The 27,770-nt window shown below is 47.6% G+C and overlaps 1 protein-coding gene across 1 annotated transcript; it reads right to left on the bottom strand.

The window, feature by feature from the left end:
• Positions 1-3,913: 3,913 nt before the first annotated feature.
• Positions 3,914-27,303, bottom strand: POLR2A (RNA polymerase II subunit A). The gene is made up of 29 exons (XM_045824265.1): positions 26,830-27,303; positions 17,966-18,098; positions 17,675-17,811; positions 17,409-17,582; positions 17,009-17,290; positions 16,504-16,665; positions 16,140-16,360; positions 15,823-15,955; positions 15,217-15,341; positions 14,907-15,117; positions 14,211-14,420; positions 13,959-14,127; positions 13,681-13,775; positions 13,327-13,530; positions 12,948-13,170; positions 12,366-12,549; positions 11,798-11,969; positions 11,598-11,703; positions 11,307-11,512; positions 8,790-9,014; positions 8,393-8,639; positions 8,002-8,102; positions 7,260-7,364; positions 6,983-7,165; positions 6,532-6,735; positions 6,139-6,325; positions 5,902-6,015; positions 5,597-5,746; positions 3,914-5,493 (listed from the first exon to the last, which is right to left on the bottom strand). The coding sequence occupies exons 1-29, from the start codon at positions 26,920-26,922 to the stop codon at positions 4,337-4,339; spliced, it is 5,913 nt and encodes a 1,970-aa protein (XP_045680221.1). The 5' UTR covers positions 26,923-27,303; the 3' UTR covers positions 3,914-4,336.
• Positions 27,304-27,770: the final 467 nt, after the last annotated feature.

The raw sequence follows: 27,770 nt of genomic DNA, 5'->3' as shown, positions 1-27,770 counted from the left end.
AGGGAGGGAGGGAGGGAGAGAGAGAGAGAGAGAGAGAAACATCAATGTGCGGTTGCTGGGGGTTCTGGCCTGCAACCCAGGAATGTACCCTGGCTGGGAATCGAACCTGGGACACTTTGGTTCCCAGCCCGTGCTCAATCCACTGAGCTACGCCAGCCAGGGCTTATTTTATTTTATTTTATTAAAAGATTTTATTTATTTTTAGAGAGGGGAAGGGAAGGAGAAAGAGAGAGAGAAACATCAATGTGTGGCCACCTCTCAAGTGGGTCCCACTGGGGACCTGGCCTGCAACCCAGGCACGTGCCCTGACTGGGAATCGAAATGGCGACCCTTTGGTTTGCAATCCCCGCTCAATCCACTGAGCTACACCAGCCAGGGCTATTTTTAGTTTTTAAAAGGTTTTATTTAGTTATTTTTAGAGAGAGGGTAAGGGAGGAAGAGAGGGAGAGAAACATCGAAAGGCTGCCTGTCTCATGCCCCCTACTGGGGACCTGGTCAGAAACCCAGACATGTGCCCTGACTGGGAATCAAACCCGTGACCCTATGGTTTGCAGGCTGGCACTCAGTCCACTGAGCCACACCAGCCAGGGTTATAATGTATTTTAAATTGATTTTTTAGAAAGAAGAGACAGATTTGTTGTTCCACTTAATTTGTTCATTCATTGGTTGTATGTGATCTCAGGCCCCTGATCAGGAACGGAGCCAATAATCTTGGCACGTTGGGACGAAGATCTAGATCTAACCAACTAAACTACCCAACAGGGGCTTTTACTTTTTTTTTTCTTTTTTTTAAAAATTTATTGATTATGCTATTACATTTGTCCCTTTTCCCCCCTTCCCTCCCCTCCACCCTGTACCCCCTCTCCAACCCACGTTCCCCCCCCTTTAGTTCACTTCCATGTGCAATTCTTATGAGTTCTTTAGCTTCTACCTTTCCCGTACTATTCTTGCCCTCCCCCATCTATTTTCAGCCTACATTCTATACTACTTATTCTCTATACCTTTCCCCCGCTCCCCTCCTCTCACCCCCCTGTTGCTAGCCCTCCATGTGCCCTCCATTTCTGTGGTTCTGTTCCTGTTCTAGTTGTTTGCTTAGTTTCTTTTGGTTTTGCTTTAGGTGTGGTTGTTAATAATTGTGAGTTTGCTGTCCTTTTACTATACATGTCTTTTCTTTATCTTCTTTTCTTAGATAAGTCCCTTTAGCATTTCATAAAATAAGGGCTTGGTGATGATGAACTCCTTTAATTTGACCTTATCTGAGAAGCACTTTATCTTCCCTTCCATTCTAAATGACAGCTTTGCTGGATAGAGCAATCTGGGATGTAGGTCCTTGTCTTTCATGACTTGGAATATTTCTTTCCAGCCCCTTCTTGCCTGTAAGGTCTCTTTGGAGAAATCAGCTGACAGTCTGATGGGAACTCCTTTGTAGGTTACTGTCCCCTTATCTCTTGCTGCTTCTAGGATTCTCTCCTTCGTTTTTACCTTGGCTAATGTAATTATGATGTGCCTTGGTGTGTTTCTTCTTGGGTCCAACTTCTGTGGGACTCTCTGAGCTTCCTGGATTTCCTGGAAGTCTATTTCCTTTGCCAGATTGGGGAAGTTCTCCTTTATTATTTATTCAAATAATGTTTCCACTTGTTGCTCCTCCCCTTCTGGTACCCCTATAATTCGAATGTTGGAACGTTTAAAGGTGTCCTGGATGTTCCCAAGGCTCTCCTCGATTTTTTTTAATTCTTATTTCATCATGCTTTCCTGCTTGGTTGATTCTATCTTCCTTCTGGTCCACTGTATTGTTTTGAGACTCAGATTCCTTCCTTTCTCTATTGGCTCTCCTCCGCGTATCTTCCTGCATCTCTTTTATGGTAACCTGCATCCTTTCATCTAAATTGCGCCCAAAATCAACCAATTCCGTGAGCTTTCTAATCACCAGCGTTTTGAACTGTGCATCTGATAGATTGGCTATTTCTTGGTCGCTCAAAAGGATGAGTCCTGGGGGGACTGATCTGCTCTGTTGCACACATGTCTTATGTCTTTCCCTGTCTCTCCTTTTTTTTTTTTTTCCCCCGGTCTGGTCGCTCTTGTTAAGGTGGGGGGCGGAGCCTTAGGTGTTCACCGGGGCTGGGCGCCCCAGTCGCTAGATTGTGACGTTATATGTGGGGGCGGGGGCGGGAGGGAATCAATGGCGGCAGTTCAGTTCTCCTGGGCCCAGACCTTTCCCCGGGCTTCTGGGCTGCGAGCTCTGCCCTGGTCCACAATCGCTGCCCCACTGGGTCCGGCAGCCGCAGCTTGCGTACTCAGGGTCCACTGCTGCGTTCCTGCGCCCCGGATGGCTGTCGCGCCAATTCCGCGCCAAATTTCCCCCGACCTCCGTGCGCTGCCAACCCGCGCCAGCCCCGCGCCCGCTCGGCTCGTTGTCTCCTACCGGTCTGGATGTACGGGTCTACTTCAACTTCTTGGCTGTCCGACTTCCATTCAGATGAATCCCCTGTCGGTTCTGGGTGTTATGCTGACCGTATTTTATTGTTGTTCTAATCTTGGTTGTGCGAGGAGGTACGGTGCGTCCACCTATTCCTCCATCTTGCCCTGGTTGGGCTTTTACTTTTTATTATTATTATTTTTAATGTTATAGGGACCTTTTAGGAATATTTCTTATGAAGGAGACATAGCAGTGATATGACATCCAGCAAATTTTACTTTTTTTCTCCTAAAAAATTATTGAATCTATTAAATAGTATGTGCTGTAGACTGAATAGGTCCCACAAATCTTTATGCTAAAACTTAACCCCCATATGATAGTATTTGGACATGAGGCTTTTGGAGGTGCTTGGGTCATGAGGGTAGAGTCTTCATGAATGGAATTAGTGTCCCTATAAGAGACTCCAGAAAGCTCCCTTGCCTCTGCTATATGAGGACACAGTGGGAAGATGACCATCTATCAATCAGGCACCAAATCTGCCAGTACCTTTATTTTGGACTTCCCAGCCTCCAGAGCTGTGAGTACGTTTGTTTATAAGCCAGTCTAGGCCATTGTTATAGCAGCCCGAACTCGACAGTGTGTAAATAACCCCATTCTTATTAAACAATTCCTATCTTTCTATATGATAAAGGAATGTCTGGAATTATGTTCACCAACCACCAATACTAGTTTCTTGCTAATGGGACTTGGGGAGATTTCTTTCTATAGTGTTTGGAGATCTTTTATAATAAACATGTATCTGTTTTATAGTCATTTTCTTCAAAACAATTTAAGATCTGAATTAAACATGACAAAATGGCCATATCACTTTCTATTCTTTGAAATATTTTAGTTTAAAAAAACAAACTAAAAATAACGTAAACCAGAAATAACTTGCAGAGGACATATAGAAAGCTGGTATCTGAATTAAGTGCTAATGAAAGACATTATGAAATGCCCAACTAAATACAGCAAATTGGCTCCCAAACCCTTTAACTTCAGCTTTGAAACATACTCCAGTACCCATAATCTTCTTGTTGTTTGTTCGAGGACATAACAAAAACTGGTTAGAAGTGCCTTGAGAAACATGTAGGAAAAATACCAAAAGAAAACCTGCCTCCTGGTGGTAGTGTTCAGGGTTGTAACTTTTCTGCTCCTGAAACCACCACATCTTCCCACACTTTTCCAAATTATGTATTATAATCATCAAATGTATTAAAAAGCTGTTCTGTTCAATATTGCTTTAATGTAGGACAAGGGTTGTATCTGTTTGACCACAAGCCCAGGACAGAGCAATGCCTGGCACATAGTAGGTGTTTGCTCAGTGCGTGAGTACCCCATCTGCTCTCCCCACCTTAGCAGAGAGTGACTAAAACCCACAAAATGGCACAGCAGCCCAGGCAGGAAGCAGGGGCCTGGGTATTTTTGTGTAGCAATTTAAACACTCGACATAGACGCTTTTGGTCAAAATTAGTAAACTTTATTTAACTTTCAAAAAATAAAACAGAAAGGCAGCTTTAGCTTTGTTCTTGAGGATAAGATGTAACGACCCAGAGCAGGAACTACCCCCTAAGTTAAAATACCCTTTACCCCCAATCAAGCCACAGGCAAGGAGGAACCCTCAATCTGGGGACAGGCCTGGGTGGGTGGGGCAGGAAGAACACCACAGTCAGGTGAGTGGGTTCTGAGACAGCACAAGGGGAGAACAAGACAAAAGCCTCACTGGAGACAACCAAAACTTCAACGGGGAACTTTGACACAAGGAGCTATGTACAAAGGAGCCAGGCTGGGGGCCTGCACCCCCGAGGGAGGTGAGAGGACTGCCAAGCACCACCAGGCTGTCCTTCAGCCTAGCCGGCTGCTGCTGGGGCCTGCTCGTCCTCAGTTCTCCTCATCACTGTCATCAGGGCTGATGGCCGGGCTGGTGAGACTATAGGTGGGGCTGGTGGGCGAGTAGCCAGGGGAAGTGGGTGAGTAGGTAGAGCCTTTGGGGGAGGTGGGTGAATAGGTGGGACTGGTGGGTGAGTACTTGGGAGAGGTGGGTGAGTAAGTAGGGCTAGTAGGTGAGTACTTGGGGGAGGTTGGAGTATAGACTGGAGAGGTTGGTGAGTAAGTAGGAGATGTTGGTGAGTATTTTGGGGTGGTGGGTGAATAGGTAGGGCTGGTAGGTGAGTACTTGGGGGAGGTGGGTGAGTATTTCGGGCTGGTAGGTGAGTACTTGGGAGAGGTTGGGGTGTACTCTGGTGAGCTGGGACTGTAGGAAGGGCTGGTTGGGGTATACTTTGGTGAGGTAGGGCTGTAGCTGGGCGAGCTGGGACTGTAGCTGGGAGAACTCGGGGTATAGGTTGGAGACTGTGGTGTATACCGTGGACTTGAAGGGGAATAGCTTGGTGAGGTTGGGGAGTAGCTGGGGGAAGTTGGAGAGTAGCTTGGAGAGGTTGGGCTGTAGTTAGGGCTTGTTGGTGTGTAGTTGGGACTAGTAGGTGAGTAGCTGGGCGATGTTGGGCTATAGCTGGGTGATGTCGGGGTGTAATTGGGACTGGTTGGAGAATAGTTAGGGCTGGTGGGTGAATAACTTGGGGAAGTTGGTGAGTAGCTGGGAGAGGTGGGAGAATAGCTGGGTGACGTTGGTGAGTAGCTGGGAGAGGTGGGAGAATAGCTGGGAGAGGTTGGTGAGTAACTGGGAGAGGTTGGTGAGTAGCTGGGAGATGTTGGCGAGTAGCTGGGAGAGGTTGGTGAGTAGCTAGGTGATGTGGGTGAGTAGCTTGGGGAAGTTGGAGAGTAGCTGGGAGAGGTGGGAGAATAACTGGGAGAGGTGGGAGAATAGCTGGGAGAGGTGGGGGAGTAGCTGGGAGAGGTTGGGGAGTAGCTGGGTGACGTGGGACTATAATTGGGACTGGTTGGAGAATAGGATGGAGAGGTAGGTGAGTAGGAGGGTGAAGTGGGGGAATAAGAAGGACTCTGGGGTGTGTAGCCCCCAGGGGAGCGGGGCTCATAGGCAGGCGATGTTGGTGAGTAGCTGGGGGACATGGCACCACCTGTAGGAAAGAAGACAAAAGGAGTTAAGCGATGGAGAGACTAGCCCAGAAGAAAAGATCAGGAAGGAAATTAATTTGGCACTGATAGACAGGGACAGCTCACCTGGTGAGGGGATGTATGGGCTTGAGGGGCCTGGTGAGCCTGGGGAGCCAGGTGTGGGAGACCAGGCAGGAGAATAACCTGGGCTGAAGCCACTAGCATCTGAAGCAGCACTGGGAGAGAAGCCAGCTGCCCCAGGAGTCATTCCACTCCCTGTGAGGTAAGAGAAAATGTTAAGTTAAAACCAGAGTTGGAGTCCATCCAACACCTTCCCCAGAGCCCCACGACTTCCAGTATTCCAACATGGTAATTCTCCATAAGCCATTTGAACCACCTAAAGGGCTCTCTTCCTGGGCTGGGTCACTCACCAACACTGGGGGACCAGGCGCCGTAGGCTGGTGTTGCACCCTGATTCCAGGGTGTCATGGCCGGAGAAATTCCTCCCATGGGACTGGGTGCTGAGCCGAAGAACATGCCAGTGGCTGCAAAAATACACACAGTGACTTCTGAATAATAGCACCTAGGGACCGGATACCCTCCCATCCATGACCTGCCTCCCCTTCGGAGACCCAGCCAGGTCGCATACAGCTGAGACTCATACTCACGTCCAGCAGCACCCAACCCGGGGATATTGGTGGGGATCTCCATGCCATATTTGCACTTCTCTGCATCGAGTAGGAGGTCAAAGCAGCCAGTGCCAGCTGGAGCTAGCTGGCCCAGCATGATATTCTCAGATACCCCCTTCATGGGGTCGCTCTCTCCATGGGCAGCTGCTTCCATGAGCACATCCACCTGAACAACCGGAAGAGGGGGTGACCCCATTAGATCCCTCCACACAGCACTCCAGAGCTATTCCACCCTCGTACAGCCCACCCACCCAACAGAGGCAAGACCAGCACCAATGCCCACATCCATCACTTTGGTGGACGCCCTGCTTCCCACAGCACTCCTTTCTTTAGCTCTCTCCTTCCCCCCCCATTCAGAAGTTCTGCCATTACCGTTTCCTCAAAGGAGCATTTCATGAGAGGTCCAGTATCCTGGCGGTTGACTCCATGTCGCGTGATAGCCATCAAGTGGCCACGACAGGTCATGGTATCACACAAGAGAGCCAAATGCCGGTAATTAACGTAGGAACCATCAAAGGAGATGACGTGGTACAGCTCCCGCTCCAAGGCCTTCCGTACGGCTTCAATACCCAATACCTGACGTGAGGGTTAGGGGTGAAGGGTCAAGACAGAGTACTCTGCTTCCAGCTCCTGCCATCACACAGATCCAGAGGGGCAGTTGGTGAAGCCCAGAATCAAAGTGGTGGCAGGCATAAAAAACTGAGCAAGGGTAATCTCCTGAGCGGAGAGAAGAGAATGCAACAGTTGCCAGGGCATCCAGGGAGGGGCCTTGAGCCAGAGACCCAGGACAGATTGCTGGGCAGTGGGGCTGCAAGGGGCTCACCGTAAAGATTTCCACAATATCATTGGACGTGGTGCGCACAGGGTCCACGTCCTTCTCACTCAGCACCCGCATCAAGCTCACGCCGTCGGTCTCCAGAATCCACTCTTGCAGGGCCTTGAATTCCCCATCCTCGGTGATTATGATCTTCTTCTTATTGTCTGTCTGTGGCAAGTGCATGTACACCTGGAGGGGGCACAGTGAGTTCAGGTAGGGCGGGGCTGAGGTGGGAGGGAGAGAAGTGGGAGGTGGGAGGGATGCTGGGGAGGGAATGGCTGACCTTGCTGATCTGCTCGATACCCTGCAGGGTCATATCTGTCAGCATGTTGGACTCAATGCAGCGCAGGAAAACATCGTCATCCATCTTGTCCACCACCTCTTCTTCCTACAACAAGAGTGAGGTGAGCACTCCTGGAATTTTCTGGTCCCTTCCCAGGCTCACCCCAAAATATAGCCTCCTCGGGGACCTAACAGTCAAGTAAAGGCCCCAAACTCCACCCTCTCCAGTTCCAGTGAACTATTCTCCAACATTTCCATAGTAGAAATGTTGAGTTTACATTAAACCACCAGCCACCCACACCTGCTAAACAATTTTCTAGGAGCCATGCCCAAGAGTGAAGTCACAGGTCAAACATTTTCTTGAGTCTTGTTATACCTGCTCTCACACCACTCTACCCAGGGCATGTCAACTTCTGTCTGCCCTGCCCCCCGCTCTAGTCCCTGCCCTCACGCAGGAGCACCAGGGGAGGAGAGAGCCAATGACAGGGCTATGAAGATGAGCCCACTTCAACACTATCGGCTCTTATCTATGTGACTGCTACTTCAGATTTCAGAGATTTCGCTGCTACAAGTTTTTAAAATCATTGCTAACCACCATTACCCACTCCTACATCAGGTGCTGTAACTGGCACATCAATGATGCTTTCATTTTAACTTCTTTGATCATGAACAAGATTTAAAGGCTTCCTATGTCTGACATGTGTGACATGGGAAGCCATTACTTCTTCCTGGGCCCCATTTACCTCTTGCATCTTGTTTTCATCACTGTTCATGATGCGGATACGGAGCACCAGCTTTTCTGCATTATCATCGTTAAAGATGCAATTCAAATCATCACCAAAACCTGGTGGGGAGGAGCCATGAGAAAGGTCACATCTATAGGACTTGCTTCTCGGTCGCTGTTCACCTGCAGCTCCCCCCTCCTCCTCATAGCACTTTTCTGGATAGAGGGAGGGGAAATGCTGAGAAGAAAAGGGAATGCAGAGAGGAACTGGAGAAAAGATGCCTTGGAGGAGCAGAACCAGTGGATGAAAGGTCGTGACGGCAGGTGGCTTGTTGGAGACTAGAGTGCAGTGACATGACAGAGGGGGGATCCCAGGCAAACCTGAGTTGGGCTGGCCCTCCCAGCCTTACCAGCATTGATCTTTTCAGCAATCTGCTCCATTGTCAGCTTCCGGTCAGTCATGTGCTTCCGGTCCAGCTCCACTCGCAAAAGCCAAGGAGAGATTCGGGCTACGTCAAAGTCAGGCATCTCATAGTAGACATTCACCCATTCCTGATCCTCTGCCACCACCGTGCTCTGGGGGTTGGGGTCATAGTAGATGGCTGTGTTGGCAGTCACCTTCCTCAATGTTGTATGTTCCAGACGGCACAGAATGTCCTGGAAAAGAAGAGGAATTCATGACACATTTGGGCTACCTGAACGCCTCTTCAAATCCTCCTATAGAGGGAATCCCAAACTTTTTAGTCAAGGGAAGAGTGTTCACCTCCTTTTCTTTCTGCTGGGAAGCCCATCCACCCCAAGTTCTACCTTGGCTCTCTCAGCATCTCGAGCAGACTGGCCCAGCAGGAAGACAGTAAGTGAGGGGGTCTTTGGCTTCTTGGAAATGTTGATGAGCTCCTTAAGTCGGGGCACACCCAGAGTCACGTTCTTGGCAGACACACCAGCATAGTGGAAGGTGTTCAAGGTCATCTGGGTTGCGGGTTCTCCAAGGGACTGTGCAGCCAGCGCGCCCACCATTTCCCCAGGATGGGCCTGTGGAGTAAGAAAAGAGAGCATCAGAAAAAGCCCCTCTCTTCTGGTAAATGAAAGCGAGACGCAATCAGCTGGGACTATCTTCTCCTCTTAAAGGACATGGGACAGAGGCACCTGGAAAACGCAGAGACTTAAAGAAAAAAAAAATCAGTCATATATGATCATCCCCTTCCCTCAGACAGCGTTTCAATTTATACACATCGTTTTTGCACCACATCACCTAAATCCAAAATTTCTAAAAGTGTGCTAAAGTATTAATTTGGTAATAGTCTTCTAAATGGGAAGCTCCCCAATGCATTATTTTAATTGACATATAATCACTTACCATGAAATATAACCTTTTAATTGGAGTTATACAATATAGATGGTCTTTTCAGACTGGCTGTTCTTCATGTAGTCATACGTATTTAAGGTTCTTCACTGTCTTTTTATGGTTTGATAGCCTATTACTTTTTAGTATGGGATAATATTCCCTTGTATGGACATACCAGTTTGATTTATCCATTCAACAATGGACAAACATTTACGTTGTTTCTACAGCATTAGCTACTATAAATGCTGCTGCATTTGCATGCACAATTTTGTGAGAACATACACTTTCAAGTCTCTTGGGTATATTCCCAGGAAGGGACTTGCTGGGTCATGTGGTAACGCTGTGTTTAAACTTTTGAGGAGCTGCCATATTTTCCAAGGTGGCTGCACCCCTCTCACCAGCAGTGTAAGAGTTCCGCCCAAGTCCTGGCCAACACTCGTCTCCTTATATTTTATCTTGGCCATTCCAGTGGGCATGAAATGGCAGTTCCCTGGGTTTTTCATTTGCATTTCCCTGATGGCTAATGATAAAGAGCATCTTTTCATGTGTTTACTGGTCATTTCTCTCTCTCCTTTGGAGGAAACATCTATTCAAATCCTTCAGCATTTTTTTCTTTTTGCTGTTGACTTGAAACAGTCCTCTGATGGCCCTTAAATCAGATATATGATTTGCACATATTTCCCCTCCCATATTGTTTTTTTCTTTAAATTTTCTTGATGGTGTTCTCTGAAGCGCATAACTTTTTAATCTTGACTGAATTCCCAATTATATATTTTTGTTGTTGCTGCTGCTCATGCTTTTGGTGCCATACCTAAGAACCCATTGCCTAATCTAAGGGCATGAAGATTTACCCCAGTGTTTTCTGCTAAAAGTTTTTTTATTGTTTTAGATCTTATATCTAGGTCCTTTATATAGTTTTAGATAAATTTTGTATATGGTATGAGGTAAGGATTCAACTTTATTCCTTTGCATGTGGTTATCCAGTTGTTCCAGCACTATTTGTTGAAAAGACTATTCTTTCCGCCATTTCATTGACTGGGCACCCTTGTCAAAAACCAGGGGACCATAAACACGAGGACTCTCGGTTGTTTTCCACTGGTCTGTGCACATATCTTTATGTCACTAGCACACTGTCACGACTACTGCAGCTCTGTAGGAAGTTGAAATCAGGAAGTATGAGTCCTCCAATTTTGTTCTTTTCAAAACAGTTTTGCCTATTATGAGTCCCTTACATTTTCATATTAATTAGAAGATCAGCTTATACATTTCTGCAAAAAAGGCAACTGCAATTTGATAGGAATTGTACTGAATGTAGATCACAGTGGGGATTACTGCCATGTAACAATATATCAAGTTTTCTAATTCATGAACATGAAGTGTCTTTCCATTTATATAAATCTTTTAAAATTTCTTTCAACCATGTTTTGTGGTATTTTCTAAAGTATTTTAAGTACTTCATTTTTAAAACTGGATTAGATCAAATGAATTCAGAAGCATGCCTATAATTATAATGCTTCTCACCTTCAATTACCCTGTAAAATCCTTAAAGACAGTGGTAATGTATTTTAGTATCAATAAATCTCTTTTCTGCTTACTGCAATTCCCTACCTCCGATTAACTTAGAATTCTACACACCACAAGCATTTTAAGAAAACAAAGAACAACACTCCCATTTCATATCCCAGCTATGCCACTTACTTCCTGTATGATCATCACTCAAACACAGTCACACTCTCCCCCAAGGCTCAGTCCTATCTCTGCAACATGGTGTTAACAAACCTCCCCCCTACCAGGATCAACTTTAAGACTACTGAAGAACGAAGACATAAAGCCTCAAACACAGGTCTTTGTACACAGCAGACTCTCAATGAATGAGAGCTATAATTAAGTGATTGTGGGCAGAGGTGGGCTGTTTTCAGAGCCCAGAGAAGTCAATAGGTCAAAGAGAAAAACAAGCCTGAGGTGATGACAACACTCACAATGGCTTGGTTGAACTTGGACTCAATCTCTCCAAGCAGCCAGTCGAAGGCCTCTCCACTGAGCCGAAATTCCTCAGCCATGCGGCGGGAACACAGCGTAGATCGAAGGTGAATGTTGAAGAGCAGTGTGGCGTTCTCCTGAGCCTGCCGGCTCAGTGGGTCATCCCCATTCACGATCACCAGCTTCTTGCTCAATTCCTTGACTCCTAGGGGGCAAATGAGGAGTCGAGTTTGTTGACCATGGCCCAGCAGATTCCTGACCCCTAGTTTCACCTCAAAGCAGGTACTCACCCTCTACCACCTTGATGGGGTGCAGGTCGGAGGGAAGGCGAGGGTTGATATGGAAGATTTTCTGAGCATTCCAGATCATGCGCAGCAGGTTACAGGGGAGGACAACCTGAGGCAGGAGGTAAGGGAGGACGGATCACAAGCTGGGGACAGTCACACAGGAATAGCACTTCTCCAGCCCAGCCCTTCCTGCTCACACGCACCTTGCTGTCCCCAGTTGGGAAGATGACCCTGAGCACCTCCCGATCCTCACGCATCCTTTCAAATTCTCGCTCCAGCTCATTCTGAATGTGTGCGTTGCTCAGCACATCCTTCACCAGATCCTCCTGCAGAGTGCGCCGCAGTGCCCTCTCATTGGTATAATCAAAGCGGAACCTGCAGAGAACAGAGCAGAGTCTAGGACCAGGTGGCTCTGGGGCCTGGTTCCGGGAAAGGGGCGCATTCTGCAGGAACAGGGCTTTGGAGACAAGGATAATGAGCAGGGAAATAGAAGATCTAGGCCCAGGGACTGCCAGTGGGACCTGAGCCTGTGCCAGGCCCTCTAAGCTGGCTTTGTTCCATCACCAGACACAAAGTGGTGACGGGTCTCAACTCTGCCCTCCATCCACCCTTCCCCAGAGCACAGCTGCTGTCAGGGTGGTGGGAAAGGGCTGTACATGGGAAGGCCCACTACAAGACACATTCCAGGTGACCTCTATGTGTGGGAAGGGGAATCCTCCAACTCTGGCCTGAGCCACAGGAGTGAGAACCACCCGCCTGCCACCTCCTTACTTCTTCTCAAAAGCCTTGTTGGAAGGCTTAAGGGTAGCCAGGTTCTGGAACTCCACGCTCTCGCCTGCCAGGCCGTCCTCGCCATAGCGCAGCTGTACCACCTGGTTGATGGAGTTCCGCACAGTGGCGTCATACTTCACCATCACCGACTCCATGGACTTGATCAGCCGCCGCTGGATATATCCTGGGGGGTAGGTAATCAACTATTGGACCCAAGGCAAAGAAGAGGATGACAAAGGCCAAAGAGCACTCTGGAGCCTTAAGCAACCTGATCCTCAGAAGAGCCAGCTAGTAGGCCTCTCAACCCTAAGGTCTCTCACTAAGAGCCATGTCCACTCCCAGATGGAACCAGCCCCACGCAGAGACCCCGAGGCTCCATCCGCCATCCTGAAATGCTCTATAACAATCAGACAAGAACATCTGCCTAACTCTTGAGTTTTAGTCTCTATTCTTTCCACAAACGCCAAAATTACATCTCTGGGAACAGAAGACTTTAGCCCAAGAACCCCCACTCCCAGGGGCTTCTCTGCCTGTGCTACCGTGGCCCCAGCACATGGAGGGCCCTGGGTCAGAAGGCCTCACCCGTCTCAGCAGTCTTGACGGCAGTGTCGATGAGCCCTTCACGGCCCCCCATGGCATGGAAAAAGAACTCGGTGGGTGTGAGGCCGGCCAGGTAGGAGTTCTCCACAAAGCCACGGCTCTCAGGCCCATAGTCATCCTTGATGAAGTGCGGCAGAGTCCGGTGCTTGAACCCGAACGGGATCCGCTTACCTTCCACGTTCTGCTGCCCGACGACAGCAATGACCTGGGACAGATAAGATGGGCACGGCTGACTCCCTTTGCCTTAAAAACGAGTCCCCAGTATTTCTCCCCAACTGCCCTGCCCCCCAGCAACACATACCTTCCCTCCCGCTCCCAACCTTCAGTGTGGCCCCCTATCTGGAAAGACAAGGCTCCCCACCTGGGAGATGTTGATCTTGGAACCTTTAGCTCCAGACACAACCATAGACTTAAAGTTGTTGTATTCAGACAGAGATTTCTGAGCAGAGGAGCCAGTCTTGTCTCGGGCGTCGTTGAGAATACGGTTCACCTGGTTCTCAAACGTCTGCCGCAGAGTGTTCCCGGGGGTGGGCTCCAGCTCATTGTTATGGGCCTTCTCGATGACCTGGGTGCAAAGGAGGAGGCAGAGTTCTCAGTGAAACATCAATCCCTGTTTTATCCCCCTTCTCTCTAATCCTGACACTCTCTTTACTCTTATTAAGTTCAAAGTCCATGAAATATTCTTACTCAGTCTTTGCCCAGCCTCCTCTCTCACCTCTATTACATCCTGCTTGGCCTTCTTAATAGTGTTCTGAATGTCCTGGTAAGTCTTAGAATCAGCAATGGAGTCCCCAATGCCAATGGTATGACCTAGAGATAAGGAGAAGCATCAGCAACACCTTCTTTGGACTCCCAAGAAACATGGGACTGAATCACAGCCAAGTGAGCGAATGGAGGAACACCAAATCTAAAGAGGAAAGAGAAAGGAATGAAAGAACACTAAACAGTGGGAGAGAGAATCAAACGGAGGGCCTGGTAGAGCCCTACACTTACCCTCGATGAGGAGCCAATTGTTAATGACAGTCTGAATGTTGGAATAGAAGAGGCGAGTGATGTCATGACCCATCTCTAGGTAAGAAATGTGGACCAGGGAGCCGGCTGATGTGCCCAAAGACTTCTTACACAGAATGCCCATGATCAACTCCCCGTTCTCCACCACCACCTGCAGACAAAGCACCCACTCAGCCCCTGCTGAGGCTTCCATGTCCAAGTCCTGTCCCCACACATCCAGAAGGCAGGCCTTACTTTAGTGTCCCCAGGAGAGATGTGCTTATAAGGGCCACTGTCCTCATCATCGGGATGGGTGCTGTGGGTACGGATACAGTTGATGTGACCTGGTATGATAAGGGAGAAGATCTGTTTGCCTGTCCACAGGGGCCGGGGCTTCAGGATGGCTGGCTGCGGGACCTTCCCGTCCCACGTGGACAGGAACATCAGCAGGTTCATCACTTCGCCCTGTGAGACAGAGAGCAAGAAAGAGGGAAACTGAGAGCTGCTGGCCCCGATGCTTGGAAACATCAGAGACTACCCTGCCCAAGGGGAAGCCAGATTTCTGGAGGCAGAGATGCAAAGTGAATGTTTTCTGAAATTTTCATTAAAAAATTCATTGTCATAATGAGACTTTTAAAAACAGTAAATACACATTACTTACAACAATTTGGGAAATAAGTGAAAGTAAAAAAGAAGTAGATAAAAAAAGAGAATTTCAACATAGCCACTTATTTTTCTTTCACCTTTTCTACCCCAGACAACAGCTGAAATTACATGACATTTTGAGGAATTAAATGGGGAGCTAAAGCCATATACATTTTTTGGCCTCTGATCTTTTCAAACCCCCTTTCCTTCTGCCTCACAGCTCAGTACAGGGCAAAAGTCACAGGCCTCACTGCCCAGTGGCCCCCCTGCCTGCCCAAGCCAGGTTCCCTCTCTAGGACCACACACCCGTTCTAAGAAGACATCTCTCTTAGTGAATTTGCGCACTGCAGTGAGCGTGTCCTGCACAATTCCCATGACAGGGCGATTGCTCTGGGGAGTGACAATCATGCGTGGCACCATGGCAAGCTCCTGGATCTCCGCCCGTGTCTCGAGAGACTGTGGCAGGTGCAAGTTCATCTCATCACCATCAAAGTCGGCATTGTATGGGGTTGTCACACTGCAGTGGAAGAGAGAAGTCATACCTGGGCAGACGCCTGCAGTGCAAGCTCAGGGAGCAGCCTGGCCCCAGTCTGCCTCCCCCAGCCAAGGCACTGACCTGAGGTTCAAGCGAAAAGTAGACCAGGGGAGGATGCGGACCCGATGTCCCATCATGGACATTTTATGCAAAGTTGGCTGCCGGTTGAAGATAACAATGTCTCCATCGCACATGTGCCGTTCCACCTAGGAAGGTGAAGTGTGGGAAAGTCTCAGCAAAGGGGGTGTGCCAAGAATGAAATGATGATGGACCTAAAATACTTTGTAGATGGAAACGTATGACACTGTGGTATGGCTTCACTTGAAACACTTATCAACCACCCTCTCTGGGCCAGGTCCTGAGGGTGTCTAAGGAGAGTACCCACCAACCTCAAGGTTCTCATTCTGGGGAGAAAACCAAAAGATTCTAAACAAGAAGCCTCTGCTCTGTTCCTCCCTGGATCTCTCTTCCCTGCCCTCTATGTCCCTCATGCTGCCCTCAGGTTTATGTGATCCCCACCCAGAATGCCAGTGGCTGACAGCCACAAGCTACCCTAGGGTAGCAGTCTCTTGAAAAGAGTCAGGGAGCCTGGATCCTAGTAACAGGACAGCCTCAGCTGGCCCATCACAGCGGTCCCCATTCTACACAGCTTCCTGCTCAGGTGAGAGGTCCCAGCCTGTTACATGCCTTATAACCAGTCTGTAGGTGAAGGTCACTGGGCTTAGGGTGAAAACGCAGGTCAATGCGATCGCCGTTGTCTCGGATGATGTACTTGGCCCCTGGGTACTGGCTATTACCCCTGCGCACTAGTTCCTGAAGTCTAGGAAGGAAAGAGGTGAAATAAACAAAAATACTTCCCAGAAAGCCATTCCTGGCACTCCTCATCCCAGAGCCCCAAGTGGGAGTCCGGCTTCTAAACTTCAACGCTCCCTTCTATTCACTCCAAGCCCATTCCCCTCATGTCTCTCCCGCAACTGCAGACAGGACTTCTGAATTGAGCACACCTGTCAATGTTGAAGGGGGTGACAATCTCTGCAAAGGTCATGTTGGCGGCAATGGAGCGAGGCACGCCAACCTGGTCAATGGAGAGGTTGGGGTCGGGAGTGATGACAGTGCGGGCTGAGAAGTCCACTCGCTTGCCCATCAGATTCCCTCGCACCCTGCCTTCCTTGCCCTTTAACCGCTGCTTCAGGGACTTGAGGGGACGCCCAGACTTCTGCATGGCCTGTGAGCAAACACAGGGTGGGGGCAGCCCAGCAGTCAGCACTGGCCCCTCATCCAGAGCTCAGAGGCCTCATGCTGGCCCCCTGCCCTTGCCCCGATCCCTGTCCCTCTTGTGCACAGGGCATGCAGAGTGTGCTGACTTACTCGAGGCAAGCCAGGCAGCTCATTGTCCACCATGGTGGCCACATGGAACTGGAGGAGCTTCACGTCCTCTGCAATGACATGGGCTGCTGCACCGTTCTGCTCATTTCGCCGAAGCTGATTGTTGATCTTCACGATGTCAGCCAGTTTGTGAGTCAGGTCATCCTGAAGTAGGAAGTGAGCGTGGTCACGATCCAGCTACTACTGAGCTCTCAGCATGGGCATGCCAGCACACCGCACCTCTGTCACCCACACGTCACCCTGGGATGCAAGTCTGCTCTCTCATTTCAGATACAGAAGCATCTTCATGAACTTTAACCACCTTAGGGGCCTTGTTAAAGGTTATACAGCTGACAAGTGGCAGGGTATTTTCAGAGCCCGATGATCTGTCCATCATCCATGCACACCGCATTTCACCACCAGCTCCTTCACCCTGCCCTACTCCAGGGCTCCCTCCCTTCAGACATTTAGCCATTCAGCTGAGAAGCAGAGTCCAGAAGCCACTGACCTGGTTGCGGGCAGAACCCTGCATCACAACAGCGGGTCGCACTGAGAGGGGCGGAACAGGCAGCACTGTGACAATCATCCACTCGGGTCGGGCATAGCGTGGCTCCATGCCCAGCACAAAACACTCCTCATCTGAGATACGTTTGAAGATCTCGTGCACTCGCTCAGGACTCAGCAGGATCTTCTTCTCCTGAGAGTCCTCGTTGACATGCTTCCACTCTGCATACAGCTCCAGGCCTGAGCGCCGGATCCTGGGCTGGTACCGCCCACAGCCACCATGGCCCTTCCAAGGAGAGCGAGGGGCCTTTAGAATCCAGAGATCGAGCCACCTCCTCCACGCCAGGCCAGCCTCTGGACACCTCATGACCCCTCCCTCCCAATAGTCTGTGCCAGCCCGTTACCTTTTCTTTGGTCAAATCCTCATCGCCTTCAGGCTGCTCCACACCAAACTTGTTGTCCATCTCCTCCCCACCCTCACAGATGTTTTTGCCCTTGCAGAGGTCATAGACATGTGTGAGTCGCTTCTTGGGCTGCCCCTTGGACTTGGCCAAAATGTCCTTGATCTTTGGGTTGTTCTGGAGATACGGAAGAACAGTGTAAGTTGGGCATGCTCCTCTGCACCCCCACCATGTACCCCCGCCCCAAGCAGGGCCCATCCCCCACTCACAGAGTCCACAAGCAATTTGGAGCAGAAGAAGCAGACACAGCGCAAAACTTTCATCGTCTTCACCAGGAAACCCACATGAAACACAGGTTTGGCCAGCTCAATGTGGCCAAAGTGGCCAGGACACTCTGTCATGTTTCCTGTGGGAACATATACCTAATACTTTCCTCCCAGCTCTCACACCTTAGAGACCAGGTCTCCAGGTGTCCCCCCCCCTCAGGCCTGATTTCCTTTAAGGACTGAAGCCTCTCTCCTCCCCTTCATGATTCCACACCAACAACCCCCCAATCTCACCTGCGCATGTTTGGCAGCGGCCAGTCCGCTCAATCACCCCCTGCCTCGGATCCATAAGGCCCCCAAGCTTGGGGCGACCTCCCTCAGTTGTCTCAGGGTACTTAATACCACCCTCTGTTACAGACATTCGCTTCTGCAAGAAAAAAAAAAGGCCAATAACAACTAAATAGGATTCCTAGTTTTCAGTTTTCACATACTAACCGTTTAAAGAACCACAAACTATTTACAGGAAGTTGACCAGGTTTAACCCGGGGTGAGGGCAGTGACGGGGGGTGTCAGTGTATGTATGCTTCTAGAGATACCAAAGTTGAATATCACAAGTCAAAAGCCCGTCTTAGTCACTGTCTGAGTTGGGGTAAGGTGGGCAGACCATGTAGTCGCCTACCTCTAGACACCAGACATCTCTCCAGATTAATTCTACGTCGCTAACATACACAGGATTTTAATAGCAAAATTAAAGTTGTTTTGAGAAACATTAACAAAAAAAAAAAAATCAACGCCTTGTTTCTTCCCCAAAGCTGAAATCAAGCTCAGAATCTGAGTCGTGGGTAGGAGGAGCCTCTGTTCCTGCCGGAACAGCACTGGTGTCCTGCCTCAAGGTGCACCTTGCCAATTCTGGGAAGTTAGGTATTCTTTGCCCCTATCCTCGTAACCGCCTCCTCTTCAAGGGCCTGGCCAGCTTGAGACTTTCCATGTTCAGATGGAGATTTGATGCTAAGACAGGAGAGCCAGGAGCCAGAATGAAAAGCTGGTGGAAATTATTTGGAGCAGAAGTAAACCTCATGGGATGAAGGCAGAGGCAAGGGCCAGAATTCTGAGAAGGGTGGGGCCAGGACTCACTGGCTCAATCTGGTGAAAGAAAGGCTGAGATGGAAGAAATGTGTATGAGTTAAAGAAGAAATTTCTGCCCTGGCCTAAGAGGCTGGTCGAGGAAACCTTTAGTTTTCATATACTGACAACCAAGCCCCTTAAAATTAGCTAGGCTTTTTGATCCACTGAACTTCCAGAAGAAAGAACTTAGAAGAATGTAATAAAAGCTTCAACCTGAGTGTCAATTTCATGCCAGGCACCAACCATATTTAATGTGCCTTGTTTCTCTAACCCTAACCACAGATCTAGGAATGAGCTCCTGTTCCTTCAGACATGAAAAACCTGAGGCCATGAAGTGACTTGCTCAAGGAGCCAGCAGAAGTCAAACCCATCCCTCTCTGGTCCCCAAACACATGCTCATCCCATTCTACAATGTTGCAGCAAAAATGATTATTTAACCTGTAGGATACATCTTTTTGATGCTAAGAGCAGTGCTAGCTGATTCATTCTTATCTTTGTAACTAACTTATAAACTATGCATCACTGTCTCCATTTTACAGATTATAAATCTGAGAGGCCCAAGGTCATGCAACTAGAAAGTGTTAGAGCCAGGATTTGCCTGTGCATTCTTTCCACTGCATTATGCTGGAAAAACAGATGGGTAACTTCAAATCAGCAAACTGCAGCGATTGTGAATGCTTATACACAGCTATCTGCCTAAAGACCGCATCTCCTTCCACTACCACCACATCTGTACGACTCCTGATGCGCTCCACTCTGTGGAACCCGACAGATTCTCCTCAGCCCTGGCTTGTTGGCCTGTGAGACACTACAGAGGGACCATTCTTTCTTCCTACCTCTCTGGCAGTACTGCCTCATAGTCTGGTTCCAGGCTCCTCTGCCTTGGTCTGCTCCTTAAACCCTGCTACTTCCCAGGTTTCAGTTCATTCACACTTCTCATAGCACCCTATATGCTACCCTGTGATTTTCCCTAATACTGATGATGCCCACCCTTCTACCTCCATGCGTCACCTTTCTTCCGGACTTTGGAATCACATATGAAACTATCTACTGAACCCTCTGTAGATATCCTATTAACAAATCAAACCCCCTTTTCCAAAAAAATCACTCCTTTTCCTTTAGTGCCCATCTAAGATGGTAGCACTCATGCCCCAAACCAATACTTACCCCTTCTTACCCTCAAGCAAAAAACAGTAGAAAGAGTATGAACTGGGGCCAGAGACTCCTGGTTTGGAATTTTGTCCCTATCAATCATGAACTATATAAACGTTACGGACTAAAGCCCTGGCTGGTGTGACTCAGTGGATTGAGTGCCAGCCTGCAAACCAAAGAGTTGCCAGTTTGATTCCCAGTCAGGGTACACACTTGGGTTGTGGGCCAGGTCCCCAGTGGGGGGCGTGCCAGAGGCAACCACACATTGATGTTTCTTTCCCTTTCTTTCTATCTCCCTTCCCCTCTGTCTAAAAATAAATACAATCATTTTTTAAATTTTTAAAAGATTGTATTTATTTATTTTTAGAGAGGGAAGGGAGGGAGAAAGAGAGAGAGAAACATCAATGTGCAGTTGCTAGGGGTCATGGCCTGCAACCCAGGCATGTACCCTGACTGGGAATTGAACCTGCCACACTTTGGTTTGCAGCCGTGCTCAATCCACTGAGCTACGCCACCCAGGGCTCAATCTTGTTTTTTGTTTTTTGTTTTTAAATGACTTAATTAGTCTGCTTAAACCCACGATGTAACTATCCAATCATTCACCAAGTTATGGTCATTTGTACCTCCTAGATGTTTCTTGAATCCTGCCCCTCTTGCCCATCCCTACTACCACTGCCTTGGATCAGGCCTTTTCTTTGTGGTCTACATCAGAGCATTCCATATGTCACCAACCTGTCTCTCTCCAATCCACCCACACAACTGGGGTGCTCCCTCTAGAATGGAAATCGAATCTTCATACCCTCTTGTCCTCAGAATGATGCCCCAAACCAGCAGGACAACTTACAAAAAGGATCTCATGGCATTTCCAATCTCCTCTCTTTTTCCACATCAGTAACCGAGTCCCCTGTGGATCCCCTACCTCCTAGCTCTGTGCTGTACCCCCTGGGTCTTACACATGCTTGGAATGCCCTTCCCCACAGGACAAACTGTTATTTAAAGACTCAGCTCAGACATTATTTCTTCAAAGCCTTTCCACAGCCCCACAAGACTGACTGGCACCCCTCTGTGCTTCTGTAACCCCTCTATCACCATGCATCTCATATGCAATGAAATCATCTACTGAGGTCTGTCTTCCCCATAGATTTTAAGCATCTTTCAGGCAAACAGAATTTTTCTATCATCCTGGACCCCATGGCTCCCAATAAATGTTTGTTAAACTGAACTGAACTGCTTAGGACCCTTCACAGCAGGGAAGTGCCCTCAAAGAACTTGGAAATATCGAGAGAAAGCTGTCTCCTGCCAGTCAAACCAGTAATTCCCTCGTAATGCATCTGATTGGCCACTGCCAAATAGAAACCAAAATGGTTTACAGACGCAAGGCTAAAGAGGTTCTGAGCAACCATGATGCTCATCCAAGATGACCTGATGAAATCTCAGAGACAGGCCTCGTGAGTGATGGATTTCACAAAGTTGGAACCTCATCAGCTGCACTGTGTCCTATGAGAAATACAACAAAGTGGAAGCAGGCCTGAACCTGGCTGCCAAAAGAGTTAGTTACTAGAAAAGGACCCATGGAAAACCCCATTCAATACTTTCCACCTCCCCCTGCTCCAAGTTTATGCTCACCAAGCCAGCCACCTTCTAAGGACTAATTCTGCTTCCAGGCATGGAGACAGGGCCAGGGGCTGTCCAGCAATGTTCTGGACTATGCCTCCACCTCAATAAACAAACTGTCATTTTGAATTATAAACAAACTATTTTAGCCCCCAACCATTCATCCAAACACTAGGTCTCACTACCCACATGATAAATGTTAAGACTCCTGAGGAGTGGCTGGTCCCAAGTGCCCCTGAGGTCACAGAACAAAAGGTGTACCATAGATTGTTAGTAAAAACTTTATCTCTTTCCCCTGCCTTTAGCAAGTACACAAGTTCCTTACACCTTGGCTTCAATGCTCTCAGCTTAATTGGAACCTCCCCACTCCATTTATGCTCCAACTGCAATAGATTTTTCAAAATTCCTTTTCTTCACATGCCACCTCCTTTCCAGTAAACTCCTTTTTGGTTTCTAAGACCCAATTCAGATGTCACCTCTTCAGTCTTCTCTGACTCTTCCTAGCCTTATCCACACCCTAGCAAGGTCTCCAGCCCAGCTGTAATTACCTGTTTACACACGTGTCTCTCCCACTGGATTGTAACCTTGGAAGGCAAGGATCATGTGTCATTCATCTTTACATCCTTAGCACCTAGCACAGTCACTAGCACATGGTAAGGATTCAGACAATATTTGTTGTATGGGAAATCCCTCATTAGATTATAAATAATTTGAAGAAGAGAATAATTTCCTGATTTACCAATGTAGACTACATCACCTAAAATGAAAGTTTTAAACCTCTCACTGAGCCCTTGTCCTAAATCCTTATTGGAGTAAGCTGGGGTATAAATAAATTAAGCTTTCCCTGGAAGACAGTTGCTTTTAATGAATAGGAGTCAACTCCTTCAAATGTAATTAAGCACCCATTTCCTCCAACTTTGCACAGCTTTTTATAAAACCCTAGCATCAAACTTCCTGGCTTCTTTCCCCTTACCAGGCAACATCCAAACGTATCTTTTAACAGCAAAGACAACAGCTATCTTGCAGCTGATTCTCAGATCCCTCAGTACCTTGATATGAAAAATATTCTACCTTTAAATACTATCAGTTCCACAAGAGGGCCCTTACCCATCCATCCTCCTACCAAAAGTGGAAATGTTATTATCTCAAAATACAGGTGTACTATATTATATAAACTGCAAGCTATGACCCCTGTAATTTTTATGAACAGCTTTTCACATTTCTAAAAGTAAAAATATGTTCCCATTTTTGCATAAATAGGGCCTCATTCTGCATACTGTTCAGTAACTTGTTCACTTATCCAGATTCCTAAACTTTTATTAGTTCACAGTACCCCTCGTGTCTCAGTAATTTTCGCAGCACTCCCTAGGCCAAAAGGGATCCACTAAGTACCTAGATCCAAACAACTTGAATATCTATGTCCTACCAACTTAATAGCCATTTGCAAAACAAAACAACACATAAATTGAGAAAAACATTGTAAATATATTAAAGTATTTCCCAAATAACCACAATTACTTAGCTATGATACCTGCTGGGCACTGCACAACTTCTGAAATCTTGGAATCTGACTGGACAGCTGCACCCTTATTTCTTGTTCTACAGTCATTTTGCCCAGACTTTAGCAACTGTAAAAAACCAAGTTTCAAGACACTATGACATCATTGGAGGGGATTTGGTGCCATCTGATGTTGAAAAGGAACTACTTGGAACTAGTAGTTCCCAGGGCATGCTTCTGGCACTTCTAGAAAATTTAGAATCTCTCACTGGGCTCGTGAGTATGCTGTACTACCTCAGCAGTTTGGGATTTAACCTACCGGGAAGGTGAATAGACCCTGAGGTATTCAATAGGATTCCTATTAGTAAGTTAATATTTAGGCAACTTATAATTTAAAACGTCATTTTCAAAGTGTTGCAATAAAATACTTCTACATGTATCTGTGTACTTGTTCAATTATTTCATTCACTCACTTATTTCACAAACTTAATTACATGCCTATTATGTACTAGGCACTATTTGAGATGCTGAGACTGAATACAAAGTCTCTTATGAAATTTACATTCTATTAACAAAACAAAAACTAATCCTGTCAGTGACAGGCTATGAAGTTGGAGATAGCAGGAGGATGCCATTTAAATAGGGTGGTCAGGGAAGAGCTCCCTTTTTATGACATCTGATAAAAAACTTACTGATGATGTGAAAGAGCAGACCTGAGGAAGTCTGGGCAATGCTGTCCTGAGCACCAGGAACAGTGAATAACAAAATCCTTGAGGTAGTAATAAGCTTGTAATGTTGAAAGAACAAGCAGATCAATGTGGTTAAAAAAGAGCAAAGAGAAGATTGGTAATGAGATGGTGAAGCACTTAAGCAGGGGCCAAATACAGGATTTCATAGGTCACAGTGAGTGGTTTGGATCCTTTGAAGAGGGCAACATGAAGAGATCTCTCTAGCTGCTCTGCAGAACTGGGGCTAGGGCAACTGCAATACTCTGAGAAAGATGATAGTGGGGTATACCATGGTGGTTGCAGTAGCATAAATGGCTGGATTCCAGGCATGTTTTGAAAGGCAGAAATGACAGGCTGGCAGACTGAGTAAAGGTTGTAAGAGAAGAATCAAAGATGGCTTTTGGCTTAAGCAACTGGATGAATACTGGAGCCATTGCTTGTTTGCTGAAGGCAAGACTGGAGGAGGGGCATGTTCAAGGGGAGAAATTGAGTTTTTTGAAAATGAATATGCACATTAAACTACTCGTAAAATTGTCACTGCTCTCCAAAAAGGTCATATCAATTTATCCTCTTACCAACAATGTATAAGCATGCCTATATCCTAACATTTTTAAAAAGATTTTATTTAAGCCCTGGCTGGCGTAGCTCAGTGGATTGAGTGTGGGCTGTGAACCAAAGTGTCACAGGTTCGATTCTCAGCTAGGGTACATGCCTGGGTTGCAGGCCATAACCCCCAGCAACCGCAAATTGATGTTTCCCCCCCTCTCTATCTCCCCCCCGTTCCCTCTCTAAAAATAAATAAATAAAATCTTTAAAAAAAAGTTGAAAAAAAAAAGATGTTATTTATTTCTATGGAGGGGAAGGGAGGGAGGGAGAGAAACATCAATGTGCAAGACAGACACTGATTAGCTGCCCCTTGCATGCCCCTAACTGGGAACCTGGCCCACAGCCCAGGCATGTGCCCTGAGCCAGAATCGAACCTGTGCCCCCTTGGTTCACAGGCCAGTGCTCAATCCACTGACCCACATCTGCTAGGACTATACTCCAATATATATATATATTTTTTTACTTTATTCATTGATTCTTAGAAAGAAAGGGAGGAAGGAGGAGGGGAAGGGAGGCATCGATTTGTTGTTCCAATTATTCATGCATTCACTGGTTGATTCTTCTATGTCACTTGACCAGGGATTGAAACCTGCAACCATGGTGTATGGGGACGACACTTTAACCAACTGGACTACCCAGCCCAGGGCCTATATCCCAGTATTTTTGCCATCAGGGAAAAAATTATTTTTAATTTGCATGTTTTTATTAGTAAACTGAATTGCTTTTAAATCCTCACCTGAGGATATGTTTATTGATTTTAGAGAGACAATGACTGACTGCCTCCCTTACCCACCCCGGGTATAAAACCCACCAGGAATAAAACCCACAACCTAGGAATGAATGTGCCTTGACAGAGAATCAAACCCTCAGCCTTTTGGTGTACTGGACGATGCTCAAACCAACTGAGACACCAACTGCTCAGCCAGGGTAATGTTTTTATTGGCCATTTGTACTACTTTTGTGAAATGCCTACTCATATCTTTTACCTATTTTTCTAGTAGATAGATGTGTGCCTTCCTTACTAATATTTAAATGTCCCTTGTATATTAAGAAGTCTAATCTTGTCTGTCATATTGCAAATGTTTCTTAGCTACCAATGGTGTCTCTGATAAAGAGAAGTGGCTCTTATTTTTACATAGGCACTCAATAAAATGTACCTATAATTAATTCATTACTATTAAGGGTTTCTATCCCTAGTATCAGCCCCCAAAAGCCTTCTGTATTTCTTTGAGTGCTTTATAGTTTTATTTTTAGATTTAAACCTTAATTCTATCTGGAATTTATTCTGTGCTATGGTGTAAATTGAGGAAGTTCTAACTCCAGACACAAATTTCACAGAGCTGAGCCTTCTTCTCCAGCACAATGGTCTCCATCCACAAACAGCCATTAAACTCCATTCTCTCCAGCTAACTGGCTTCCTCCACTTCACTCCACAAAAGGAGTTCAAGTCACCAACGGCTCTCCACTAGAACTATCTCCCTCCCTGGTCTCTCCCGCTTCCATGGTTAGAGTGCTCCCCAACTGGTTCTTCACAGGGCAACAAAAGCAGTTTTTGTTATGTGTTTTTTTAACGTAAAATTGATGTCACTCTTCTGCTTACAATTTCCAATGGTTTCCTAAAGAAATAAAGTTAAATCCAGATCCTTAGCATTTTTTACAGTACCCCACCTGGTCTGCCCCACCTCATGCTTAGCCAGCCCATTTGGATAATATTCTCCTTCTCACGCACCAATCCCAGACACAATGGCCTTACTTCAGCTCCTGGGACACAAGTTCATTCACTCCTTAGGCCTTGATGACTAGCTGCTTCTTATAATTCAGATAATGCCATCTCCTCAGGCAGGCCTTCCCAAACCCTGATACACCTCATCTAAAGCAGCTTCACCTCAGTGACTCTCCGTCGCATTAGTTTCCCTTTATTCAAGACAATTGCCATTGACTAAATTATCTTGTTCATTTACTTGTATGTTTTTTGTGCGTTTCCCCTGCCCCTTCCCATTGAAAGTGCTCTAAAAGGTAGGATCCTTGTCCTTGTTCAGCTCTTTATTCCAACGTCTGTTGTGTCTGTCACATGGTAGGTGCTCAATTAATATTTGTAGACAGGAGAGACTATCTGGGGGTCGGCTTCTTATCTAAACTTGTGAAAGGCCCCTAGGACTCGTCTGGCTTCGTTTAACGTCGGTATCTGCGATGTGCTGCCAGGCACCCTTCTCTCCTTTCTTCTCACTCTCCAGCTTCACCTGTGGCCAGGCTCACACCCTAGCAAATTTAACTCTGGGAAGCCGCGAAGCTGGGCCCCGCATTGCCTTGGAGCTGCTAACCCATCCCCACTGCCTGTCACTAGAGGCAGAGAGAAGCACCAAGTTTCCGCAGCCAACGTCAAACCCCGCGCGCTGCGCGAGAAAGAGGAAGAGTGCGAGGACAGAGCCGCTTACCAGTTCATCCGGACTCAGAATTCCGAACTGCACTCTCCTGATGGTGCGCAGCGGGCATGCGCTGTCCCCGGAGGGGGGGCCACCCCCGTGCATCGCGGAGGCAGGCGCTGCGCAGGCGCAAACCTCAGTACAAAAAGCCTGCGCCGCCTCCGCCTAAGAGCTCAGACCCCGTCGGGGCGGCCACCGGGAAGGACCTTCCCTAAGTTGGGAGGGAAAAGCCGGAGGAAGGAAAGGTGGGGGAGGGAAGGAGGCGGGGAAATAAAAAAGAGCGAAAGGAATTTTCCTCCCCCTTTCCGGAGATTTTTCGTCTCTCAGAAAGAAAAAAAAAAGAGGAGGGGGAAGGAAAAGGCTTGGGGGGGGGAAGAAAAGGGGTAGCGAATAAATAATTAACCGGGATCCTGAACGGCAGAGGTTACGGCAGTTTGTCTCTCCCCCGCCCGGGAGCCACCTTCTTCTCCAACCGTCCCGGCCGCGCTCTCGGCGCTTCTGAGAAGCGAACTGACCGAATGACGCCTTTTATAGATTCGCCCCTGCATCTCCGCCCCTTCCTTTCCCGCCCTCCCTTGCGCTACGGGGTTGCTTGCGCTGGCCTGCACGGGACGCGCGCTCCAGTCGTTGCTCCTCCCTTCCCGACTCCCCGGTTCAGCGACCTTTTGAAATGACAGAGGGGAGGGGAAGTTTTATCTCTCCACCTCCTCAAGCTGCTCATTCCCGCACTGAGATTCAAGGTTTGGAGGATCGAGAGTAAATATAGGCCGCTTTTACTCCAGTTTGGAGTGTGTTTTCATCTTCAGCAAAAGTTTGTCATTACTGTTCTCCCCCCTCTGGAAAATGGTCTGTTCTGAGAATCGGTAATGAAGAAGGCGGGGCGAGTCAGGTCCTCCCGAGTAGGTCCCCTGAGGGGGCAGTGCTGGGACCGTCCTTGGTCATGAATATGCAGT

This window comes from Phyllostomus hastatus, unplaced genomic scaffold (assembly GCF_019186645.2).
Source record: "Phyllostomus hastatus isolate PE091 unplaced genomic scaffold, TTU_PhHast_1.1 phas_scaffold_55, whole genome shotgun sequence".
NCBI lineage: Eukaryota > Metazoa > Chordata > Mammalia > Chiroptera > Phyllostomidae > Phyllostomus > Phyllostomus hastatus.
Note: the sequence above shows the minus strand (reverse complement) of the source record. Positions and strands in the feature narration are given on the sequence as shown.